This window comes from Silurus meridionalis, chromosome 13, assembly GCF_014805685.1.
Source record: "Silurus meridionalis isolate SWU-2019-XX chromosome 13, ASM1480568v1, whole genome shotgun sequence".
NCBI lineage: Eukaryota > Metazoa > Chordata > Actinopteri > Siluriformes > Siluridae > Silurus > Silurus meridionalis.
In genome coordinates this window covers 3,255,905-3,274,944 of record NC_060896.1, presented here as the reverse complement: position 1 = coordinate 3,274,944, position 19,040 = coordinate 3,255,905, and the positions used below count along the sequence as shown (strand labels likewise).

Below are 19,040 nucleotides of genomic sequence, written 5' to 3'. Positions count from 1 at the left end.
GTATAGGAGCTATTGATTTTAAAATGATTAGGGATAATATAAAGAAATTATATTACACCATTTACAGACTTGTTTAATGTATTAATACTAATGGGGTTCACTGAAAAGCTATGCACTTTCATTTTTTTTTTCATTCTGAAGTTTGAGCCTCCGTGAATTTCAAAGTGCACAAACAATGGTATTTGCCATTGAGGAAATCAACAATAAAACTGATATTCTTCCTGGAGTTAAACTAGGTTATAAAATTTATGATTCCTGTGGATCAGTAGAAATAACTACAAGAGCCTCCTTGTCCTTAGTTAATGGCAATGAAGAAAATACATCTGTAATGTCTTGCTCAAAACCTGATAGAGTTCAAGCAATCATAGGAGAAACATCATCCAGCACATCTATTGCCATGTCTCTTGCTGTGGGACCTTTGCACATACCTGTGGTAAGATCTCTTCTTTCTTTCTTTCTCTCTTTTTTAAATATAATTAGATAATGCTTTAAATTTAAAAATGTATAAACAAAGTTGTAAAGAACATGACTGAAATATTTTTAATGCAGGTCAGTCACTTTGCAACATGTGCATGTCTAAGTGACAAAAAAACATCCATCTTTCTTCAGAACTGTTCCCAGTGATTATTACCAGAGCAGAGCTTTGGCTAAGTTAGTCAGGCATTTTGGCTGGACCTGGGTAGGAGCCCTATGCAGTGATAATGACTATGGGAACAATGGTCTAAATGAATTCATCATTGCAGCCAAAGAAGAGGAATCTGTGTTGAGTATTCAAAAGCATTTTTTAGGACGGACCCCCGAGAAAAAATTCTGAAAGTAGTTGAGATGATTAGGGTTTCAACCTCCAAAGTTATTGTAGCATTTGTCTCAACCTCTGACCTTGCTGTTCTTCTGAAGGAAATGGCATTACAAAACATGACTGGGTTTCAGTGGATTGGAAGTGAGTCCTGGATTTCTGATCGAGCTAATGCTCAATGGCAACATCTGCTGAAAGGATCAATGGGTTTTGCTTTGCCAAAAGCTCAAATCAATGGCCTACATGAATTTCTGACCAAACTTAATCCATCTTATGATCCAACTATTTTCAAAGAGCTTTGGGAGACAATATTTGAATGTAAGCTTCCCACACAAGAAAATGTTAAAATAGAACAAATGTGCAAAGGTAATGAAAGTCTCAGTCAAGTTCAAAACATTTACACAGATGTTTCCGAGTTACGAGTTGCAAATAATGTTTACAAGGCTGTTTATGCTGTGGCTTATGCACTGCATAACACATACGGTTGTTCTAAGAGAGAAAGTGAACAAGAAGGTCTTATTGCATGTGCAAATATGAGTAATAAACCATGGCAGGTAAGTGTAACAATATATGGTGAACATCATGTACTTTATATTTGGCACTGAAGAGATTTAAATGCTTTGTTTAGGTATTGAATGAGTTAAAGAAGCTCCGTTTCACCACTGCAACTGGAGAGGATGTATATTTTGATGAAAATGGAGACCCTGCAGCAAGGTATGAATTACTGAACTGGCAACAAAGCAAAGATGGTAAAGCAGTGTTTGTTAAAGTGGGTTTCTATGATGACTCTTTGGAAAGACACAATCAGCTGTTATTTAACAACATTAGTATAACCTGGGCCCACAACAAATCACAGGTAAATGAAACTACTGTATCTATATGATCAATTAATTATGTTCTAAAAATTTTCATAATTATATACAGGAAAATTGGTTTTAGGTGCCAGTCTCTGTGTGTAGTCCCAGTTGCCCCCCAGGCACCAGGAAGGCTGTGCAGAAAGGAAGGCCAATCTGCTGCTTTGACTGTATTCCGTGTGCAGATGGGGAAATCAGTAATATAACAGGTATAATGCATAGTGCAGAACTATCCACTATTTACAATGATGATTCTATTAATAGGGATCAAAAAGGGGGAGTGGTAGCTCAGAATGCGATACTGATCAGAAGGTTGGATTCAAGCCCTGGTATCACCAAACTGTCACTCTTGGGCCTGTGAGCAAAGCCCTGATACCTCTGAGCTCCAAAGGCACTGCATCATGGCTGACACTGAACACTGACTCCAGGTTCTGCACATGCTGATATATGCATGGAAAATAATTTCACTGTTACAATTTGTATGTGACAAATAAAGGCTATTCTATTCTAATAAAATCACAAATACTTAAATTCATAATAATTTTTTCTTTCTACAGATTCCATAATTTGCATCAGATGTCCACCTGAACTGTGGTCTAATGACAAGAAAACTGCCTGTATCTTAAAGCTGGTGGAATTCCTGTCATTTGAGGATATTATGGGAATCATACTTGTATCATTTTCTTTGTTAGGAGTATCTTTCACCATCTTCATTGCTGTAATTTTTTTTAAACACAAGGACACACCAATTGTTAGAGCAAATAATTCTGATTTGAGCTTCTTGCTCCTGTTCTCTCTGACTTTGTGTTTCCTTTGTTCACTAACATTCATTGGTCAGCCTTCTGCATGGTCCTGTATGCTGCGCCACACAGCTTTTGGAATCACATTCGTCCTCTGTATTTCCTGTGTTCTGGGGAAAACAGTAGTTGTGTTAATGGCCTTCAGAGCTACACTTCCTGGTAGTAATGTTATGAAATGGTTTGGGCCTCTACAGCAGAGACTCAGTGTACTTGCCTTCACTCTTGTACAGGTCATCATTTGTATACTTTGGTTAACAATATCTCCTCCCTTTCCCTACAAGAATATGAAGTATTACAAGGAAAAGATCATATTAGAATGTAATGTAGGTTCAGCTATAGGTTTCTGGGCTGTGCTGGGTTATATAGGACTTCTGGCTCTTTTATGTTTTATTTTGGCTTTTCTGGCCCGGAAGCTACCTGACAATTTCAATGAAGCCAAATTTATCACATTTAGTATACTCATATTCTGTGCGGTTTGGATCACCTTTATTCCAGCTTATGTCAGCTCTCCTGGAAAATTCACAGTAGCTGTAGAGATCTTTGCCATTTTAACATCAAGCTTTGGGTTATTGTTCTGCATTTTTGTTCCAAAGTGTTATATCATCATACTGCAGCCAGAGAAAAACACTAAAAAGCAGATGATGGTTAAAGCACCTGCTAAATAAACTTTTTAGATACCCAATATAAAAGCTGGGTCTTCAAATCTTATTTTCAAGGGCAAGCTCTAGTTTAAATGAAAGGCTTCAAAATGAATTTGCATTAAGAATTACTTATTTATTAATTTCAGTCAATAACCTGCTATCTACTGTCTAATTTTCACATATGGTTAGTTTTAAGTGCATTAAGTATGTTGACATAACCCTGGTGTGGTTTTCCATATTATTTGAGGCACTAAATTATTGTCTCCAGCCTTTGCTATAAAGAAACTCTGCTGGCATAGAGCATATTTCAATGAAAATAGAAAAAATAAAGTGTCCATTAAGAAAACTAGATCAGTTTCATAAACTGGGGGTTCATCTTTATTATAATTAATGCTTTAAGTGATTTAATTATTTAATCTGTGACTTAATCATAAACTAGGCCATGTCCAAAGTCACTTAATTCTAGCACACTACACATGCAAAAATATAATAAAATCTTTTTGCTAATAAGGTAACAATTTTCAAAGTGTTTTTCTTTTTCAGCATTTTCTTAGCTGTACATAGAGTACAATGCATACAAAAATTAGAAGATTGTGAAGGCACTTTAATGTACATGAACATAGATTTATATGGTATCATCTTTTATCTGGTAGTATTACTATTTGTCATGTAACACGAGTACAAGTGGATTCACTTGTATAATGTATAAAGAGAATGTATAAAAAGGAACAAAAGTTTATTTATTATAAATGCCCAAGGCAAACAACTAAATCATCAGGCATAATCATAAACATGAAACAGTCAAGGGTAGGCAAACAATGTTACTAAGACAATACAAAAAAATTTACCAAAACAAGTTCAAAAACTGGCAAAACAAGAAATAATACATGGAATAATGGAATACTTGGTATATGTAACAAGCTAATCATGATACTTTGAAAAGACAAGACAGAAGCAAAGGAATATATATATAGTGTTACTTGACTGTAACCCTGTTCCTGAAAACTAACAATATGGGAACATTCTTTGTTCGACCAATTGTGAAGCATGTGTGTTAAAATCTTAGACGGGTGGTGTCATCAGAATGCACGAACCTGTGAGGCTCTAACCCATCAGCCAAGCCTGTACCTGTAAACTAACCCAAGACGTTCCCTATCAAAAGCTACACTCTGATGCTGTGTTTCATGGTGGTTTCATAATGCTATGGGAATGAGAAAACCAATACCGCCACAACATTCAAGATTCAAGTGCTGGTGACGTTGGCTGCTGTCACGACTGCTTGCTTGTTTGTTGTTGGGTTTTTTTGTATTTATCTAAACAGCTATTTTTTTCTTTATATAAGATGCCCATCATTACATATGACAGAGCCACTAATATCTATTGGTATACAATCTACTCAATTTTAATTGTTTTTAAACCCGGACCCATGTTGGGCGAGTGAGATCTGGAGGAAGAAACGTACAGTAAGCTGAGAGTTTTTCTGCGACCTAATTTGCTGAGGTCTGCCTTTTTTCCTGGACCTGCACACCGAGGTGTCCAGATCCTGGAGCAGCCCTTAATTGTCTCGTTTCTCTCTACTCCATTGTATTGATGCTGAAAGAGTGCGGTTAGGGGATGATGCCCCTGTTGAAAAGACGCTGGCTGTCTATCTCTCCCCAGGCGCTGCACTGTCCCTCAAGACCCCAGTACCATGACCACGTTGCAGGCTTATTAGGCCAACCTGATGGGAGAGATAGATGAGGGAGTGAGTATGGGCAATGGCACTGTCCGAGAGCTTCATTGTGCTTTAGACCTGGCTCTCAGGGCCATCAAAGAGACTGCTAGGACCATTGGCCGATCCATGTCAGCCTTGGTGGCCACTGAAAGGCACCTGTGGCTCACAGAGCTTTTCTGTTGGATGCCCCCATGGTGCCAACTGGCAACACCATGAATACAGTCATTGTCAGATTTCAGGAGGCAAAAAGGCAGTCTGTGGCATTCCAGCATTTCCTCCTACATTGCTTTCATGTGGCTGCTTGGCAGGCGCAGCCCCAGCCCAGCACAGGTGGTGGGACCCGAGCAGGCTCTCATTATGGAACAAGAAGTAAATACTCTCTTACAAAAGAAGGCCATCGTGGTGGTCCGGTGGTTCCCCTGAGACTCCAGGGCATCCGTATACTGAACTATATTGATGACTGGTTGATATTAGCTCAATCAAAGCTTTCAATTGTCCAGCATTGAGATGTCATTCTTGCCCACATGAAGGAATTAGGGTTAAGAGTGAACACCAAGAAAAGTGTTCTTTCTCCAGTACAGAAAAACACCTATCTAGGCATAGTGTGGGATTTGACCCTTATGCAGGCACAGCTGTCACCTGCTCGACTGGAGTCTATCCTCACGGTTGTCAAGAGAGTAAGAGAAGGTCAATCACTCACTGTAAAGCAGTTTCAGAGACTGCTAGGTCTGATGGCAGCTGCGTCCAACGTGGTACCACTTGGCCTCCTGCACATGATATACATTCAGTGGTGGCTCAGGGACAGAAAGTTCTCCCAGAAGGGCAACTCACTCAGCACAATCAAGCTTACATGGTGAGCCTTACAAGCCTTAGAGGTGTGGACAGAACCCAGGTTCCTGTTAAAGTTTTAGGGGATTTTTGTCGTTGAATAAAATTATCGACAGACGCTTCTGTGGCACATCAACTGCCTAAAGATGCTGGCTGTGCTTCTGGCCTTGAGGCATTTTCTCTCAGACCTGAGAGGCCACCATGTGCTTATCCATTAAGAAAATACATCTGTGGTCTCCTACATCAACCATCAGAGGGGTCGGCAATCTTGCCTTCTATACAAGCTGACATGTCAGATCCTCCTGTGGGCCCAAGGGAAGCTGCTTTTGGTGAGGGCAGTAAACATACCAGGGCGCCTAAAAATTAGATGCCCTTTCGAGGCAAGGGCTGAGGCTTGGGGAATGGAGACTCCACCCAGAAATGGTGAAGCAGATATGAAGGAAGTTGTACAGAGCACAAGTGGACCTACAACTCAAGAGACTTTGCACTGTGCCTTCTGGTTTTTCCTCACTCACCCAGCCCCTTTCAGGCTGGAGGCTATGGTACAGGCATGGCCAAGGCAGCACCTTTAAGCCTTTCAACCTGTTGTGCTGATCCTGTGAGTTCTGGAGAGAGTTTGCCGGGATGGAGTCCGTTTCCTTCTGGTGGCCCCTTGGTGGTCATGCAAGCCATGGTTTGTGAACCTGGTAGCCCTTCTCGAGCACAATCCTTGGGAGATTCCTCCCAGGAGGGATCTTCTCTCTCAGGTAGGGGGCACCTCACTTAACCCCCGCCCGGAGCTGTGGAGGCTGTGGCCCCTGAGGGGGTACAGCTGTAAGTCTCTGGTCTCTCAGCTGAGGTGGTAGAGACCATTCTCTAATCCAGAGCTCCCTCTACAAGGAGGTCGTACTCTAGGATACATATTTAACCTTGGTTCCCCGAGGGAACGAGACGCTGCATCTCCAGGTCACACTCCCTGCATCTCTGCAGTGCCTTCTTCTCATTTCAGAAGCTAGTGCCATCTCCAACGCACATGCTTTTTATAGCTTCCTGGTCATGACATCACCCCACCTTTCCATTAGACAGAATTCACATGTGGTTCATAGCGTGGTCATGTGGAAGCATTACTGATGATGTCAACATGTGTATGGAAGCGATTGTGGGATTCATGGTAAAACTTGAGGATGACACTTTTTCTGTAGAAAACCACCATTAGAACGTTTCCCAACCAGAAGCTGTGGGTGGATAAAACTCTCAAATTTCTTTGCAGAACGTCAGTGCTCCCTGCCCACTGTTGTCATGTTACAAAACTAGTCTCAAAACTTTTTGTTACCACCTTGTAGTTCAGGTGAGGATGCAAAATAGCTTTTAACCAGCCCCGGGGTCAAGTCTAGGCAGGATGGCGAGACTGATAGAGCCTGCAAATTACCTTTAGAGAAGTCAGAGCTGTGAGAAAAAACATCTTTAGAGTCAGAAGCTTGACAGACACTGACTCCAGAGGTTCCCCTTCAGCTGCATCAACAATGCTTTGGGAATACTTCTGCATTGTTCATGCTCTGAATCACATGTGTAATCAGTCCAATGGAAAGTGTGACATCATCTGCAGAGTGATGTCACAACGAGAAAGCTATAAAAGCACATGGAGTAAAACGGTGCTAGCTTCTGTTTTTTGAGGAAGTGCTCTGTGTGTGTTTGCCCTCTATGGTAAGTGGTAAATAAAAAAAAAAAAACGAAAGCAACTAAGAAGATGGAGCATTGCTTCATCCGTGTGTTCCTCCCAGCCCCTACTATAATTCAGCGTGGGGGGGCCATACTCACAACCTGTGTGTAGGGAGCGAAGCATGCTAGTTCGGTTCTCGAGGGAGCCGACTGCACAGATTGCACTCATATGTCGATGCAAATGCTCGACTCCTGAAGAGCACTCTTTGAAGAGGAGAGTTCTGGCCCCGCTTTCGCTGAGGCAAAGCAGTGTTCGAGGGCCTGGGGCTCGCAAATTGACCTGGCAGACGAGATCTGGAGACGGGCTTGTCCCTTTTGCAAACCTTACCAGCCGGGTCCAGCGTTCTGTTGCGAGGTTTGGAAAGCACGCCTTTCGGGAATTTTTTATTCTTTAGAGATAAAAGCGCTCAGCTCTGCCTCTCTTCCTCTGAGGAGGGGTGGGAGTGGAGGTCTGCGAGCCTTGAGAGACAACCCCTCAGCTAGTCCTTTTTGACAAGCTATTTGAGGTAGTGACCCATGCTGTAGCCAAGCTTGAGATAGACCAAGGTGTCCAGGTCTTCATTCCTAAAGTGTCGCTATACTCTGATATAGTTAGACTAAAATAGTGTGGTTAAGGGATGATGCCCCAGGTTTAAGAGGCTTCCCAGGTGCTGCATCGTCCCTACTAACCCCGGCACTGCCCACCAAGCGCCTTCAAACTACCTTGGCACTGGTGGGCAAGGCTTATGCTTCAGCAGGTCAAGCCGCAGACTGTCTGCACACCATGGCTGTGCTGCAGGCCTATTAAGCTGATCTGCTGTGGAAGCTATACGTGGGAGGCACCTCAAGTGGTCAGGAAGTCCATGAGCTTTGCTGCGATACAGACTTAGCTCTCAGGGCTACGAAAGAGACTGGAGGGCCATTGGCCGGTCCATGAACCACAGACTTTTGAGTTCAAGATGATGACCTTGAATCAGGGTGTCCCAAATCAGGACCGAGGACTGGTTTGTCATGATAGATCTGAAGGATGCATACTTTTAGGCATCCATCTTTTCAGCTGAAAGTTCCTGAGGTTTGCGTTCAGGGCCGAAGTGTGGTCTTGCCCTCTCACCCCGCACCCTCTCAAAGTGTGTGGATGCGGCACCAGTACTGCTGAGAATTCAGGGCATCCGCTAAATTATATTGACAATTGGTTAATATTGGCTTGGTTGTAGAAGCTGGCAGTCCATCATAAAATGTGGTTTTTGCCCACATGAAGGAGCTGGGGTTTGACTGAACACCAAAAAGAGTGTGCTTTCTCCATCACAGAGAACCACCTATCTAGTGTAGTATGGGATTTGACCCTTATGCAGGCCCAGTTGTCCCCTGCTCATGTCGAATCCACCCTCATGGCCTAGAGGAGAGAAGAAGGCCAGTCAATCACTGTGAAGCTGTTTCAAAGACTGCTATGTCTAATGGCAGCAGCATTTAAAATGGTTCCACTTGGCTTCCTGCACCTGAGACACCTCCAGTGGTGGCTAAGGGCCCAAGGGTTCTCTCAAAGGGGCAATTCACTCCATACGATCAAGGTCATGCGGCGAGCCCTACGTGCCTTAGATGTGTGGAGAGATCCCATGGTACTGCCGCAGGGCCTCATGTTGGGAGTTTCTGATCGTCACATAATGCTTACGACAGATGCGTCCCTCACCAGGTGGGGGGCAGTCATGAGTGCCCACTCCCCCCAAAGTTTCTGGGAATGGCTCCATCAGATGTGGCATATCAATTGCCTAGAGATGCTGGCCATGCTTCAAGCTTTGAAGCATTTCCTTCCAGACCTCAGAGGCCACCATGTGTTGGTCTGTACCAACAACACTTTGGTGGTTTCCTGCATGAACCACCAGGTGGGTCTGCAAAATCGCCTCCTGTACAAGCTGCAACATTAGATGCTCCTGTGGGCCCAGAGGAAGCTGACCCTTGAGGGTAAGGGGCAGGAGGATCTGGTTGAGGGATGCATGTAGTCATTATTTTATATATTGAGAAGGTCAGCTCAGTGTGGCCAAATAGTTTTTTGCAGTTTATGCGAAGAGTAAACTGCATATATATTTATATATTGACAAAAACCATCATTCTAAAAGTGAGGGGGCTGAAAAGGAAAACTACTGTCTATATCACTGGGACACTATAGACCACCTGGTCTATAGAAGAGTTAGCATTAGCAGCCTCATCCTTCATTAATACTTTAGTTCTCTTGAGAGCCAAATAAAAAATGCTTATCAAAACCTGTTTATAACAATAAAAAAAACATATAAGAAAATACATTTCTACAGAGATTTAAAGAACAGTGTAATATAATTCTGAGTAATCAGGACAATACAATGAGGTAATGCACTTCTTAAACCCACACCCAAGGGTATGGTAAATTGGGGAGTTAAACTGTTATATAAATGGTTACATATCCGTCATTGTACAAAGGGAGCAATGAGAATGAGGTTCCTGCACACATGGCTTTTATTTACTCAGGTGAGAGCAGTCGATCCTCCCTGTAGCTTACTAGGTCTGCCCAATCCACCTCAACTCAGCAAAGATGGTGATGTATTAATTGGTGGCATTTTTTCCTTCCATGTAAAATGGGACCAGAAAATACAGGTCTTTACATCTGGGCCCCAACAACCAAAATGCATAAGGTGAGAGCACATTATGATTTAAATTTGGTAAAATGGAATTGAATTTTTTATAGGAGGTATTGATTTTAAGAAGATCAGGAATATTTTAAACATTTACAGCTTTGTTTAATGTATTAATGCTGACAGGGTTCACTGAAAAGCTGTGTACTTTAATTTTCTTCATTCTAAAGTGTGAGTCTCCGTGAATTTCAAACTGCACAAACAATGGTATTTGCCATTGAGGAAATCAACAATAGAACTGATATTCTTCCTGGAGTCAAAATAGGTTATACAATTTATGATTCTTGTGGATCAGTAGAAATAACTACAAGAGCCTCCTTGTCCTTAGTTAATGGCAATGAAGAAAATAAATCTGTAATGTCTTGCTCAAAACCTGATAGAGTTCAAGCAATCATAGGAGAAACATCATCCAGCGCCTCTATTGCCTTGTCTGTAGCTATGGGACCTTTGCACATACCTGTGGTAAGATCTATTTTTTCTTTCTCTTTTTTAAATATAATTAGATAATGCTTTAAATTGAATTTTTTTTTAAACAGAGTTGGAAAGAACATGATTGAAATCTCTTTATTGCAGGTCAGTCACTTTGCTACATGTGCATGTCTAAGTGACAAGAAAAAACATTCATCTTTCTTCAGAACTGTTCCCAGTGATTATTTCCAGAGCAGAGCTTTGGCTAAGTTAGTCAGGCATTTTGGCTGGACCTGGGTAGGAGCCCTATGCAGTGATAATGACTATGGGAACAATGGTCTTAATGAATTCATTATTGCAGCCAAAGAAGAAGGAATCTGTGTTGAGTACTCCAAAGCATTCTTTAGGACGGACCCCCGAGAAAAAATTCAGAAAATAGTCCAAATTATTAAGGATTCAACCTCCAAAGTTATTGTAGCATTTGTCTCAAATGCTGACCTTGCTGTTCTTCTAAAGGAAGTTGCCTTACAAAACATGACTGGGTTTCAGTGGATTGGAAGTGAGTCCTGGATTGCTGATCCAGTTAATATCCAATGGCAACATCTGCTGAAAGGATCAATGGGTTTTGCTATACCAAAAGCTCAAATCAATGGACTACATGAATTTCTGACCAAACTTAATCCAGCTTCTGATCCAACTATTTTTAAAGAGCTGTGGGAGACGATATTTGAATGTAAGCTTCCCACACAAGAAAATGTTAAGATAGAACAAATGTGCAAAGGTAATGAAAGTCTCAGTCAAGTTCAAAACCTTTACACAGATGTTTCAGAGTTACGAGTTGCAAATAATGTTTACAAGGCTGTTTATGCTGTGGCTTATGCCCTACATAACACATACGGTTGTTCTAAGAGAGAACGTGAACAAGAAGGTCTTATTGCATGCACAAACATAACTAATAAACCATGGCAGGTAAGTGTAACAATATAGCCTGATGACTAACAAATGCTTATAATTCTCACTGAAAGGTTTAAAATGCTTTATTTAGGTAGTGAATGAGTTAAAGAAGCTCCATTTCACCACTGCAAATGGAGAGGATGTATATTTTGATGAGAATGGAGACCCTGCAGCAAGGTATGAACTGCTGAACTGGCAACAAAGCAAAGATGGTAAAGCAGTGTTTGTTAAAGTGGGCTTCTATGATGACTCTCTGGAAAGACACAATCAGCTGTTATTTAACAACATTAGTATAACCTGGGCCCACAACAAATCACAGGTAAATAAAACTACTGTATCTATATCAGCAAATCATTATATACTAAAATGTTATCATAATTATAGACAGCAAAAATTGATTTTAGGTGCCAGTCTCTGTGTGTAGTCCAAGTTGCCCCCCAGGCACTAGGAAGGCTGTGCAGAAAGGAAGGCCAATCTGCTGCTTCGACTGTATACCGTGTGCAGAGGGTGAAATCAGTAATATAACAGGTATAATGCATAGTGCAGAACTATCCACTATTTAAATTTTTTATTCTGTTAAAAGCAATCAAAAAGGGGGAGTGGTAGCTCAGAATCTGGGTTACTAATCAGAAGGTTGGGTTCAAGCCCTGGTATCACCAAACTGTTAATCTTGGGCTCTTAAACATTCCCTCCGTGTCCCAGGGTACTGCATCATAGCTTTTTCTGCTCTCTGACGCTAGCTTCTAAACATGCGGAGATGCGGGGAAAACTGTTTATAATATGTTTATAATTTTTTTTTTTCTACAGATTCCATAACTTGCATCAAGTGCCTACCTGAACTGTGGTCTAATGAAAAGAAAACTGCCTGTGTCTTAAAGCTGGTGGAATTCCTGTCATTTGAGGAAATAATGGGAATCATCCTTGTATCATTTTCTTTGTTAGGGGTCTCTTTCACCATCTTCATTGCAGTAATTTTCATTAAACACAAGGACACACCAATTGTTAGAGCAAATAATTCTGAATTGAGCTTCTTGCTCCTGTTCTCTCTGACTTTATGTTTCCTTTGTTCGATAACATTCATTGCTCAGCCTTCTGAGTGGTCCTGTATGCTGCGTCACACAGCTTTTGGGACCACGTTCGTCCTCTGTATTTCCTGTGTTCTGGGGAAAACTGTAGTTGTGTTGATGGCCTTCAGAGCTACACTTCCAGGCAGCAATCTCATGAAATGGTTTGGGCCTCTACAGCAGAGACTCAGTGTACTTGCCTTCACTCTAGTACAGGTCATCATTTGTATACTTTGGTTAACAATATCTCCTCCATTTCCCTACAAAAATATGAAGTATTACAAGGAAAAGATCATATTAGAGTGTAATGTAGGTTCAGCTATAGGTTTCTGGGCTGTGCTGGGTTATATAGGACTTCTTGCTCTTTTATGTTTTATTTTGGCTTTTCTGGCCCGGAAGCTACCTGACAATTTCAATGAAGCTAAATTCATCACATTTAGTATACTCATATTCTGTGCAGTTTGGATCACCTTTATTCCAGCTTATGTCAGCTCTCCTGGAAAATTCACTGTAGCTGTGGAGATCTTTGCCATTTTAACATCAAGCTTTGGGTTATTGTTCTGCATATTTGTTCCAAAGTGTTATATCATCATACTGCAGCCAGAGAAAAACACTAAAAAGCAGATGATGGGTAAAGCACCTGCTAAATAAACTTTTTAGATACCCAATATAAAAGCTGGGTGTTCATATCATATTTCTAGAGCAATCTCTCGTTTAAATGAAAGGCTTTTAAATAGATTTTAAAATGAATAACTATTTTAATAAATACAGTCAAATAACTTCTATCTACTGTCTAATTGTGCAGGACCTTTTGCATAGGGTTAGTTTTAAGTGCATTAAATATGTTGACATAACCATGGTGTGGGGTTAGCACACTACACATGCAAATATATAATAAAATCTTTTTGTTTATGAGGTAACAATTCCCAAAATGTTTTCTCTTTCACTATTTTTTATTTATACATACAATGCATAAACTAATATGCTGATAGTGTGAAGGTACTTTCATGTACATGGGCATAGATTGATATGGTATAATTTTTTTATTTGGTAGTATTACTAATTTTTATGTAACACGACTGGAAGTGAAGGAAAGAATGTATAAAAAGGAACAAAATTAATTTCATATAAATATCCAAGGCAACCAACCAATAATCATAAACAAGAAACAGGCAAAATTAGGCAAACATTGTTACTAAAGCAATGCAAAAACATGAACCAAAACAAGTTTAAAGACTGTTCAAACAAGAAACAAGACATTAAATACTTGGTATATGTAACAAGCTAATCATGATACTTCAAAAAGACAAGACAGAAACAAAGGAATTATATACTTCAGAATGTATGTTCTGAAGTAGCAGCTCTAAAATTGGGTATAATAACACTAAAAGGTCGCAACCATACATTTTCCCTAAAAACTAGAAAATACTGGCTGTATCGACTTTATTTTTGGCAGAGGAACACATTATGCAGCCCCTTTGTCCAGCAGACCTTGCAATTTTTTTTGTCAAAAATGTGCTTGTTCTGGCTTCATGGTAATGGTACCACACAGTTGAAAAGATGTTTGGTAGTAGTTTCCCTGCTGCCATTTTCTCTGAAAGGGGCACTAGTTCTGACACTACGCTTTGATGAGGGAGGTTAGGTGTTTGGTGTCCTGCAACTTGGAAATTAGTCACATTTTGCTTGAGGTCACTGCTCACCTAAACAACAGTGGTGGCAAACAGTGTACAATATCCTGTAAGGATGCTGGGAAGGAGCCCTTTCTCTTTGTTAGAATTTTGCAATGCTCCTCCACAAGGGGACACCCCCCCTGGTCCTGGGTGCACCACTCTCAGCACATTCTTCTTGGACAAAATGATCATCATCAAGTCTAGCCTCTTATTGGGCTCCTGACAATGGTGAGCCATTCCCCAGTCCCTATGAGGGGGCACATGACTTGCTATTGTCTGTCTTTGGGCTTTACAACACAGACTGGGTGGCCAACAGCCGCGAAATCTGTGCATGGCAGGGGAGAAATTTATGAAACGCATCTTTGTGTGCATCACCTGACCCTTGTAACCACCATATTAACAGACTTGCCAGATATGCCAAAAGGCAAGATGGTGGCTTCCAGGAGGAGCAATTTTTCCCTATCCTTAAAAGCCATAAAGTTAAGTCACAGTTGTCTCACCACAGACACCATATCAGCCATAGAATGTCCGATGGCGCAGACTGTTTGCTTGGTTGCACAGAGAGACAGATCCGTGGCTTAACATATCTCTGAGAACACCTCCTCACTAATGCCCCTGCTCAGGTCTTTTAGCAGGTCAGCCTGGTATAACTGCAAAAACAACATAGTGTGGTGGTTCCAAATGAAGAAGATGGATTATGTTAAAAGCTACCATAGTGGTCATGTGTTCCTCATCTTTGCATCAATGAGGTCAGCTAAGTATTCTGTTATGTGATACTAATGCAAGCTAATGCATGTTCTTTGTAGAGGAACAAAGTCTTTTGAATATAAATATCTAATGCAAACAATTCAAATCAGCAAGCATAATCATAAACAAGTAACAGGCAAAGTTCAGCTGATTAAACATTTTTAAGGCAAAACAAAATTTGTACATGAAACGAATCAAAACCAAAGATAGGCATATCAAGAAATGTGTAAACAAGCAAAGGATTTGGTTACATGTGGTGAGCTGACTAAAATGTTTAGTAAAGACAGAAACAAAAAGGTATATATACACTCACCTGATTTTGACATGGAAGTCAACAGCTATACATGAGCAACATAAGAATACATGAAGAAAGAAACTAAGCAAGGGAGAAATCTCTGGCATTTTTACACAGTACACAATTAAATGCAAGTAATATAACATTGTGCAGGCTTTTAGAACATTAGAGATTGTTCTTGGTTACAATAATAAGGGATCACTCAGTAAAGGGTTTACCGCCACGTCAATACATGAAAACAAAGTTTTAGCTATCAAAGACACCTAAATGAATAAATGAATGAATGCAAAAAAAAATAATAATAAAGATTTATATTATGTTCAGACACTGTCATTAAGCCCACTGGGTCTATAGACTGGTTATATTTGTATCATACAATAAAATGAGGTAATGCAATTTGTAACTCCACACCCAGGGGTCTGGTATATTTGGGAGTTAAAGGGTTATATAAATGGCTAAACAGCTGTCATTGTATTTAGGAAGCAATGAGAATGAGGTTCCTGCACACATGGCTTTTATTCACGCAGGTGAGAGCAGTTGATCCTCCCTGCAGCTTACTAGGTCTGCCCAATCCACCCCAACTCAGCAAAGATGGTGATGTACTAATTGGTGGCCTTTTTTCCTTCCATGTCAAATGGGACCAGACAACACATGTCTTTACATCTGGGCTCCAACAACCAAAATGCATAAGGTGAGAGCAGATTAGGAGAATCAAATAGGATCAGGAATGTATAAAAATGATTTATCGTATTATCGTCTACAAACAAAGTATTTATTGTATTAATTCATACAGGGTTTGCTGAACTTCTATTTAGTTTTATTTTATATTTTCCCTATAGTTTGAGCCTCCGTGAATTTCAGAATGCACAAACAATGGTATTTGCCATTGAGGAAGTTAACAATAGAACTGATATTCTTCCTGGGGTCAAACTGGGGTACAAAATTTATGATTCCTGTGGATCAGTAGAAATAACTACAAGAGCCTCCTTGTCCTTAGTTAATGGCAATGATAAAAATACATCTGTAATGTCTTGTTTAAAACCTGATGGAGTTCAAGCAATCATAGGACAAACATCATCCAGCCCCTCAATTGCCATGTCTGTAACTGTGGGACCTTTGCACATACCTGTGGTAAGACATCCTCATTAATCTGTATAAAAACATCTTTTATATAAATGATCAAATGTTTCAATTGTAAAATTATTGATGTCTATTATAATATACATATGTGAATAACATAATTGAAATCTTTTTATTGCAGGTCAGTCACTTTGCTACATGTGCATGCCTAAGTGATAAAAATAAATATCCATCATTCTTTAGAACTGTTCCCAGTGATTATTACCAGAGCAGAGCTTTGGCTAAGTTAGTCAGGCATTTTGGCTGGACCTGGGTAGGAGCCCTATGCAGTGATAATGACTATGGGAACAATGGCCTAAATGATTTCATCAATGCAGCCAAAGAAGAAGGAATCTGTGTTGAGTATTCAAAAGCATTCTTTAGGACGGACCCCCGAGAAAAAATTCTGAAAATAGTCCAGATTATTAAGGATTCAACCTCCAAAGTTATTGTAGCATTTGTCGCAAATGCTGATCTTGCTGTTCTTCTAAAGGAAATGTCCTTACAAAATGTGACTGGGTATCAGTGGATTGGAAGTGAGTCCTGGATTTCTGATCCAGTTAATATCCAATGGCAACATCTGCTGAAAGGATCAATGGGTTTTGCTATGCCAAAAGCTCAAATCAATGGACTACATGAATTTCTGACCAAACTTAATCCAACTTCTGATCCAACTATTTTTAAAGAGCTGTGGGAGACGATATTTGAATGTAAGCTTCCCACACAAGAAAATGTTAAAATAGAACAAATGTGCAAAGGTAATGAAAGTCTCAGTCAAGTTCAAAACCTTTACACAGATGTTTCAGAGTTACGAGTTGCAAATAATGTTTACAAGGCTGTTTATGCTGTGGCTTATGCCCTACATAACACATACGGTTGTTCGGTTGTACGGTTGAGAGAAAGTGAACAAGAAGGTCTTATTGCATGTGCAAATATGACTAATAAACCATGGCAGGTAAGTGTAACAATATAGCCTGAAGACTAACAAATTCTTATAATTCTCACTGAAAGGTTTAAAATGCTTTATTTAGGTAGTAAATGAGTTAAAGAAGCTTAATTTCACCACTACAAATGGAGAGGATGTATATTTTGATGAGAATGGAGACCCTGCAGCAAGGTATGAATTACTGAACTGGCAACAAAGCAAAGATGGTAAAGCAGTGTTTGTTAAAGTTGGCTTCTATGATGACTCTCTGGAAAGACATAAAAAGCTGTCATTTAACAACATCAGTATAACCTGGGCCCACAACAAATTACAGGTATTTGATTATCTATATGAGCAAATGAAAAACTACTAAAATGTTACAATAATTTAATACAACAGAATTTTTTTTAGGTGCCAGTCTCTGTGTGTAGTCCAAGTTGCCCCCCAGGCACCAGGAAGGCTGTGCAGAAAGGAAGGCCAATCTGCTGCTTTGACTGTATACCATGTGCAGACGGGGAAATCAGTAATATAACAGGTATTATGCATAGTGCTTTGCTTCATTAATTGTTTAAACTTATTTCAAAATGTTATTTGGATAATAATTGCTAATATAATCAAAATTACCTCAACTAATATAAATGTTTTTTTTTCTTCAGATTCCATAATTTGCATCAGATGTCCTCCTGAACTGTGGTCTAATGACAAGAAAACTACCTGTGTGTTAAAGCTGGTGGAATTCCTGTCATTTGAGGAAATAATGGGAATCATCCTTGTATCATTTTCTTTGTTAGGAGTATCTTTCACCATCTTCATTGCTTTAATTTTTTTTAAACACAAGGACACACCAATTGTTAGAGCAAATAATTCTGAACTGAGCTTCCTGCTCCTGTTCTCTCTGACTTTATGTTTCCTCTGTTCACTAACATTCATTGCTCAGCCTTCTGCATGGTCCTGTATGCTGCGTCACACAGCTTTTGGAATCACATTTGTCCTCTGTATCTCCTGTGTTCTGGGAAAAACAGGGGTGGTGTTAATGGCCTTCAGAGCTACACTTCCTGGTAGTAATGTCATGAAATGGTTTGGGCCTCTACAGCAGAGACTCAGTGTACTTGCTTTCACTTTTGTACAGGTCATTATTTGTATACTTTGGTTAACAATATCTCCTCCCTTTCCCTACAAGAATATGAAGTATTACAAGGAAAAGATCATATTAGAATGTCATGTAGGTTCAGCTTTAGGTTTCTGGGCTGTGCTGGGTTATATAGGACTTCTGGCTGTTTTATGTTTTATTTTAGCATTTCTGGCCCGTAAGCTACCTGACAATTTCAACGAAGCCAAATTCATCACATTTAGTATACTCATATTCTGTGCGGTTTGGATCACCTTTATTCCAGCTTATGTCAGCTCTCCTGGAAAATTCACTGTAGCTGTGGAGATCTTTGCCATTTTAACATCAAGCTTTGGGTTATTGTTTTGCATATTTATTCCAAAGTGTTATATAATAATACTGGAACCAGAAAAAATACTAAAAAGCAAATGATGAGTAAAGCATCTGCTAAATGAGCTTTTTATCAAATGTGTCTGTTCAAAGTCTTATTTCAAGACCAAGCTCTAGTTTAAATGAAATGCTTTAAAATGGTTTTGCATAAAGAGATACTATTTCAGTAATTACATTCAATAAAATGCTATTTAATGTCTAATTTTGCAGTACCTTTCACATATGGTTAGTTCTTAGTGTATTCAGTATGTTGACATAACCATTGTGTGGTATTCCAAATAACTTGAGACACAAAATTATCCCCTGTCCCCTGCTTTTGCCATAAAGATATCCGGCTGGCATAGCGCATATTCCAATGAAAAGTGGGGAGATCAAGTATCCATACAG

General features: G+C 39.9%; 3 protein-coding genes across 3 annotated transcripts; all 3 read left to right on the top strand.

The window, feature by feature from the left end:
- The first annotated feature begins 175 nt into the window (after nucleotides 1-175).
- LOC124395897 (extracellular calcium-sensing receptor-like) lies at nucleotides 176-3,115 on the top strand. Its single transcript, XM_046864782.1, is given in 7 exon segments — nucleotides 176-433; nucleotides 550-584; nucleotides 586-749; nucleotides 752-1,350; nucleotides 1,425-1,652; nucleotides 1,736-1,859; nucleotides 2,208-3,115. Coding segments are annotated over 7 exon segments (2,316 nt in total).
- A 7,215-nt stretch (nucleotides 3,116-10,330) lies between these two features.
- Nucleotides 10,331-13,050, top strand: LOC124395894 (extracellular calcium-sensing receptor-like). The gene is made up of 4 exons (XM_046864780.1): nucleotides 10,331-10,435; nucleotides 11,427-11,654; nucleotides 11,740-11,863; nucleotides 12,143-13,050. Exons 1-4 carry the CDS (start codon nucleotides 10,331-10,333, stop codon nucleotides 13,048-13,050), a joined length of 1,365 nt encoding a protein of 454 aa, XP_046720736.1.
- A 3,087-nt stretch (nucleotides 13,051-16,137) lies between these two features.
- Nucleotides 16,138-18,718, top strand: LOC124395891 (extracellular calcium-sensing receptor-like). The gene is given in 5 exon segments (XM_046864778.1): nucleotides 16,138-16,242; nucleotides 17,262-17,489; nucleotides 17,567-17,690; nucleotides 17,812-18,672; nucleotides 18,675-18,718. Coding segments are annotated over 5 exon segments (1,362 nt in total).
- The last annotated feature ends 322 nt before the right edge of the window (nucleotides 18,719-19,040 follow it).

Bases quoted from the DNA above. Each gene is read 5' to 3' on its own strand.
- LOC124395894 (XM_046864780.1), top strand. From the start codon at position 10,331: ATGTCTTGCTCAAAACCTGATAGAGTTCAAGCAATCATAGGAGAAACA. The intron at 11,655-11,739 runs GTAAATAAAACT...AATTGATTTTAG, and splicing joins GGGCCCACAACAAATCACAG to GTGCCAGTCTCTGTGTGTAG. The intron at 11,864-12,142 runs GTATAATGCATA...TTTTTTCTACAG, and splicing joins TGAAATCAGTAATATAACAG to ATTCCATAACTTGCATCAAG.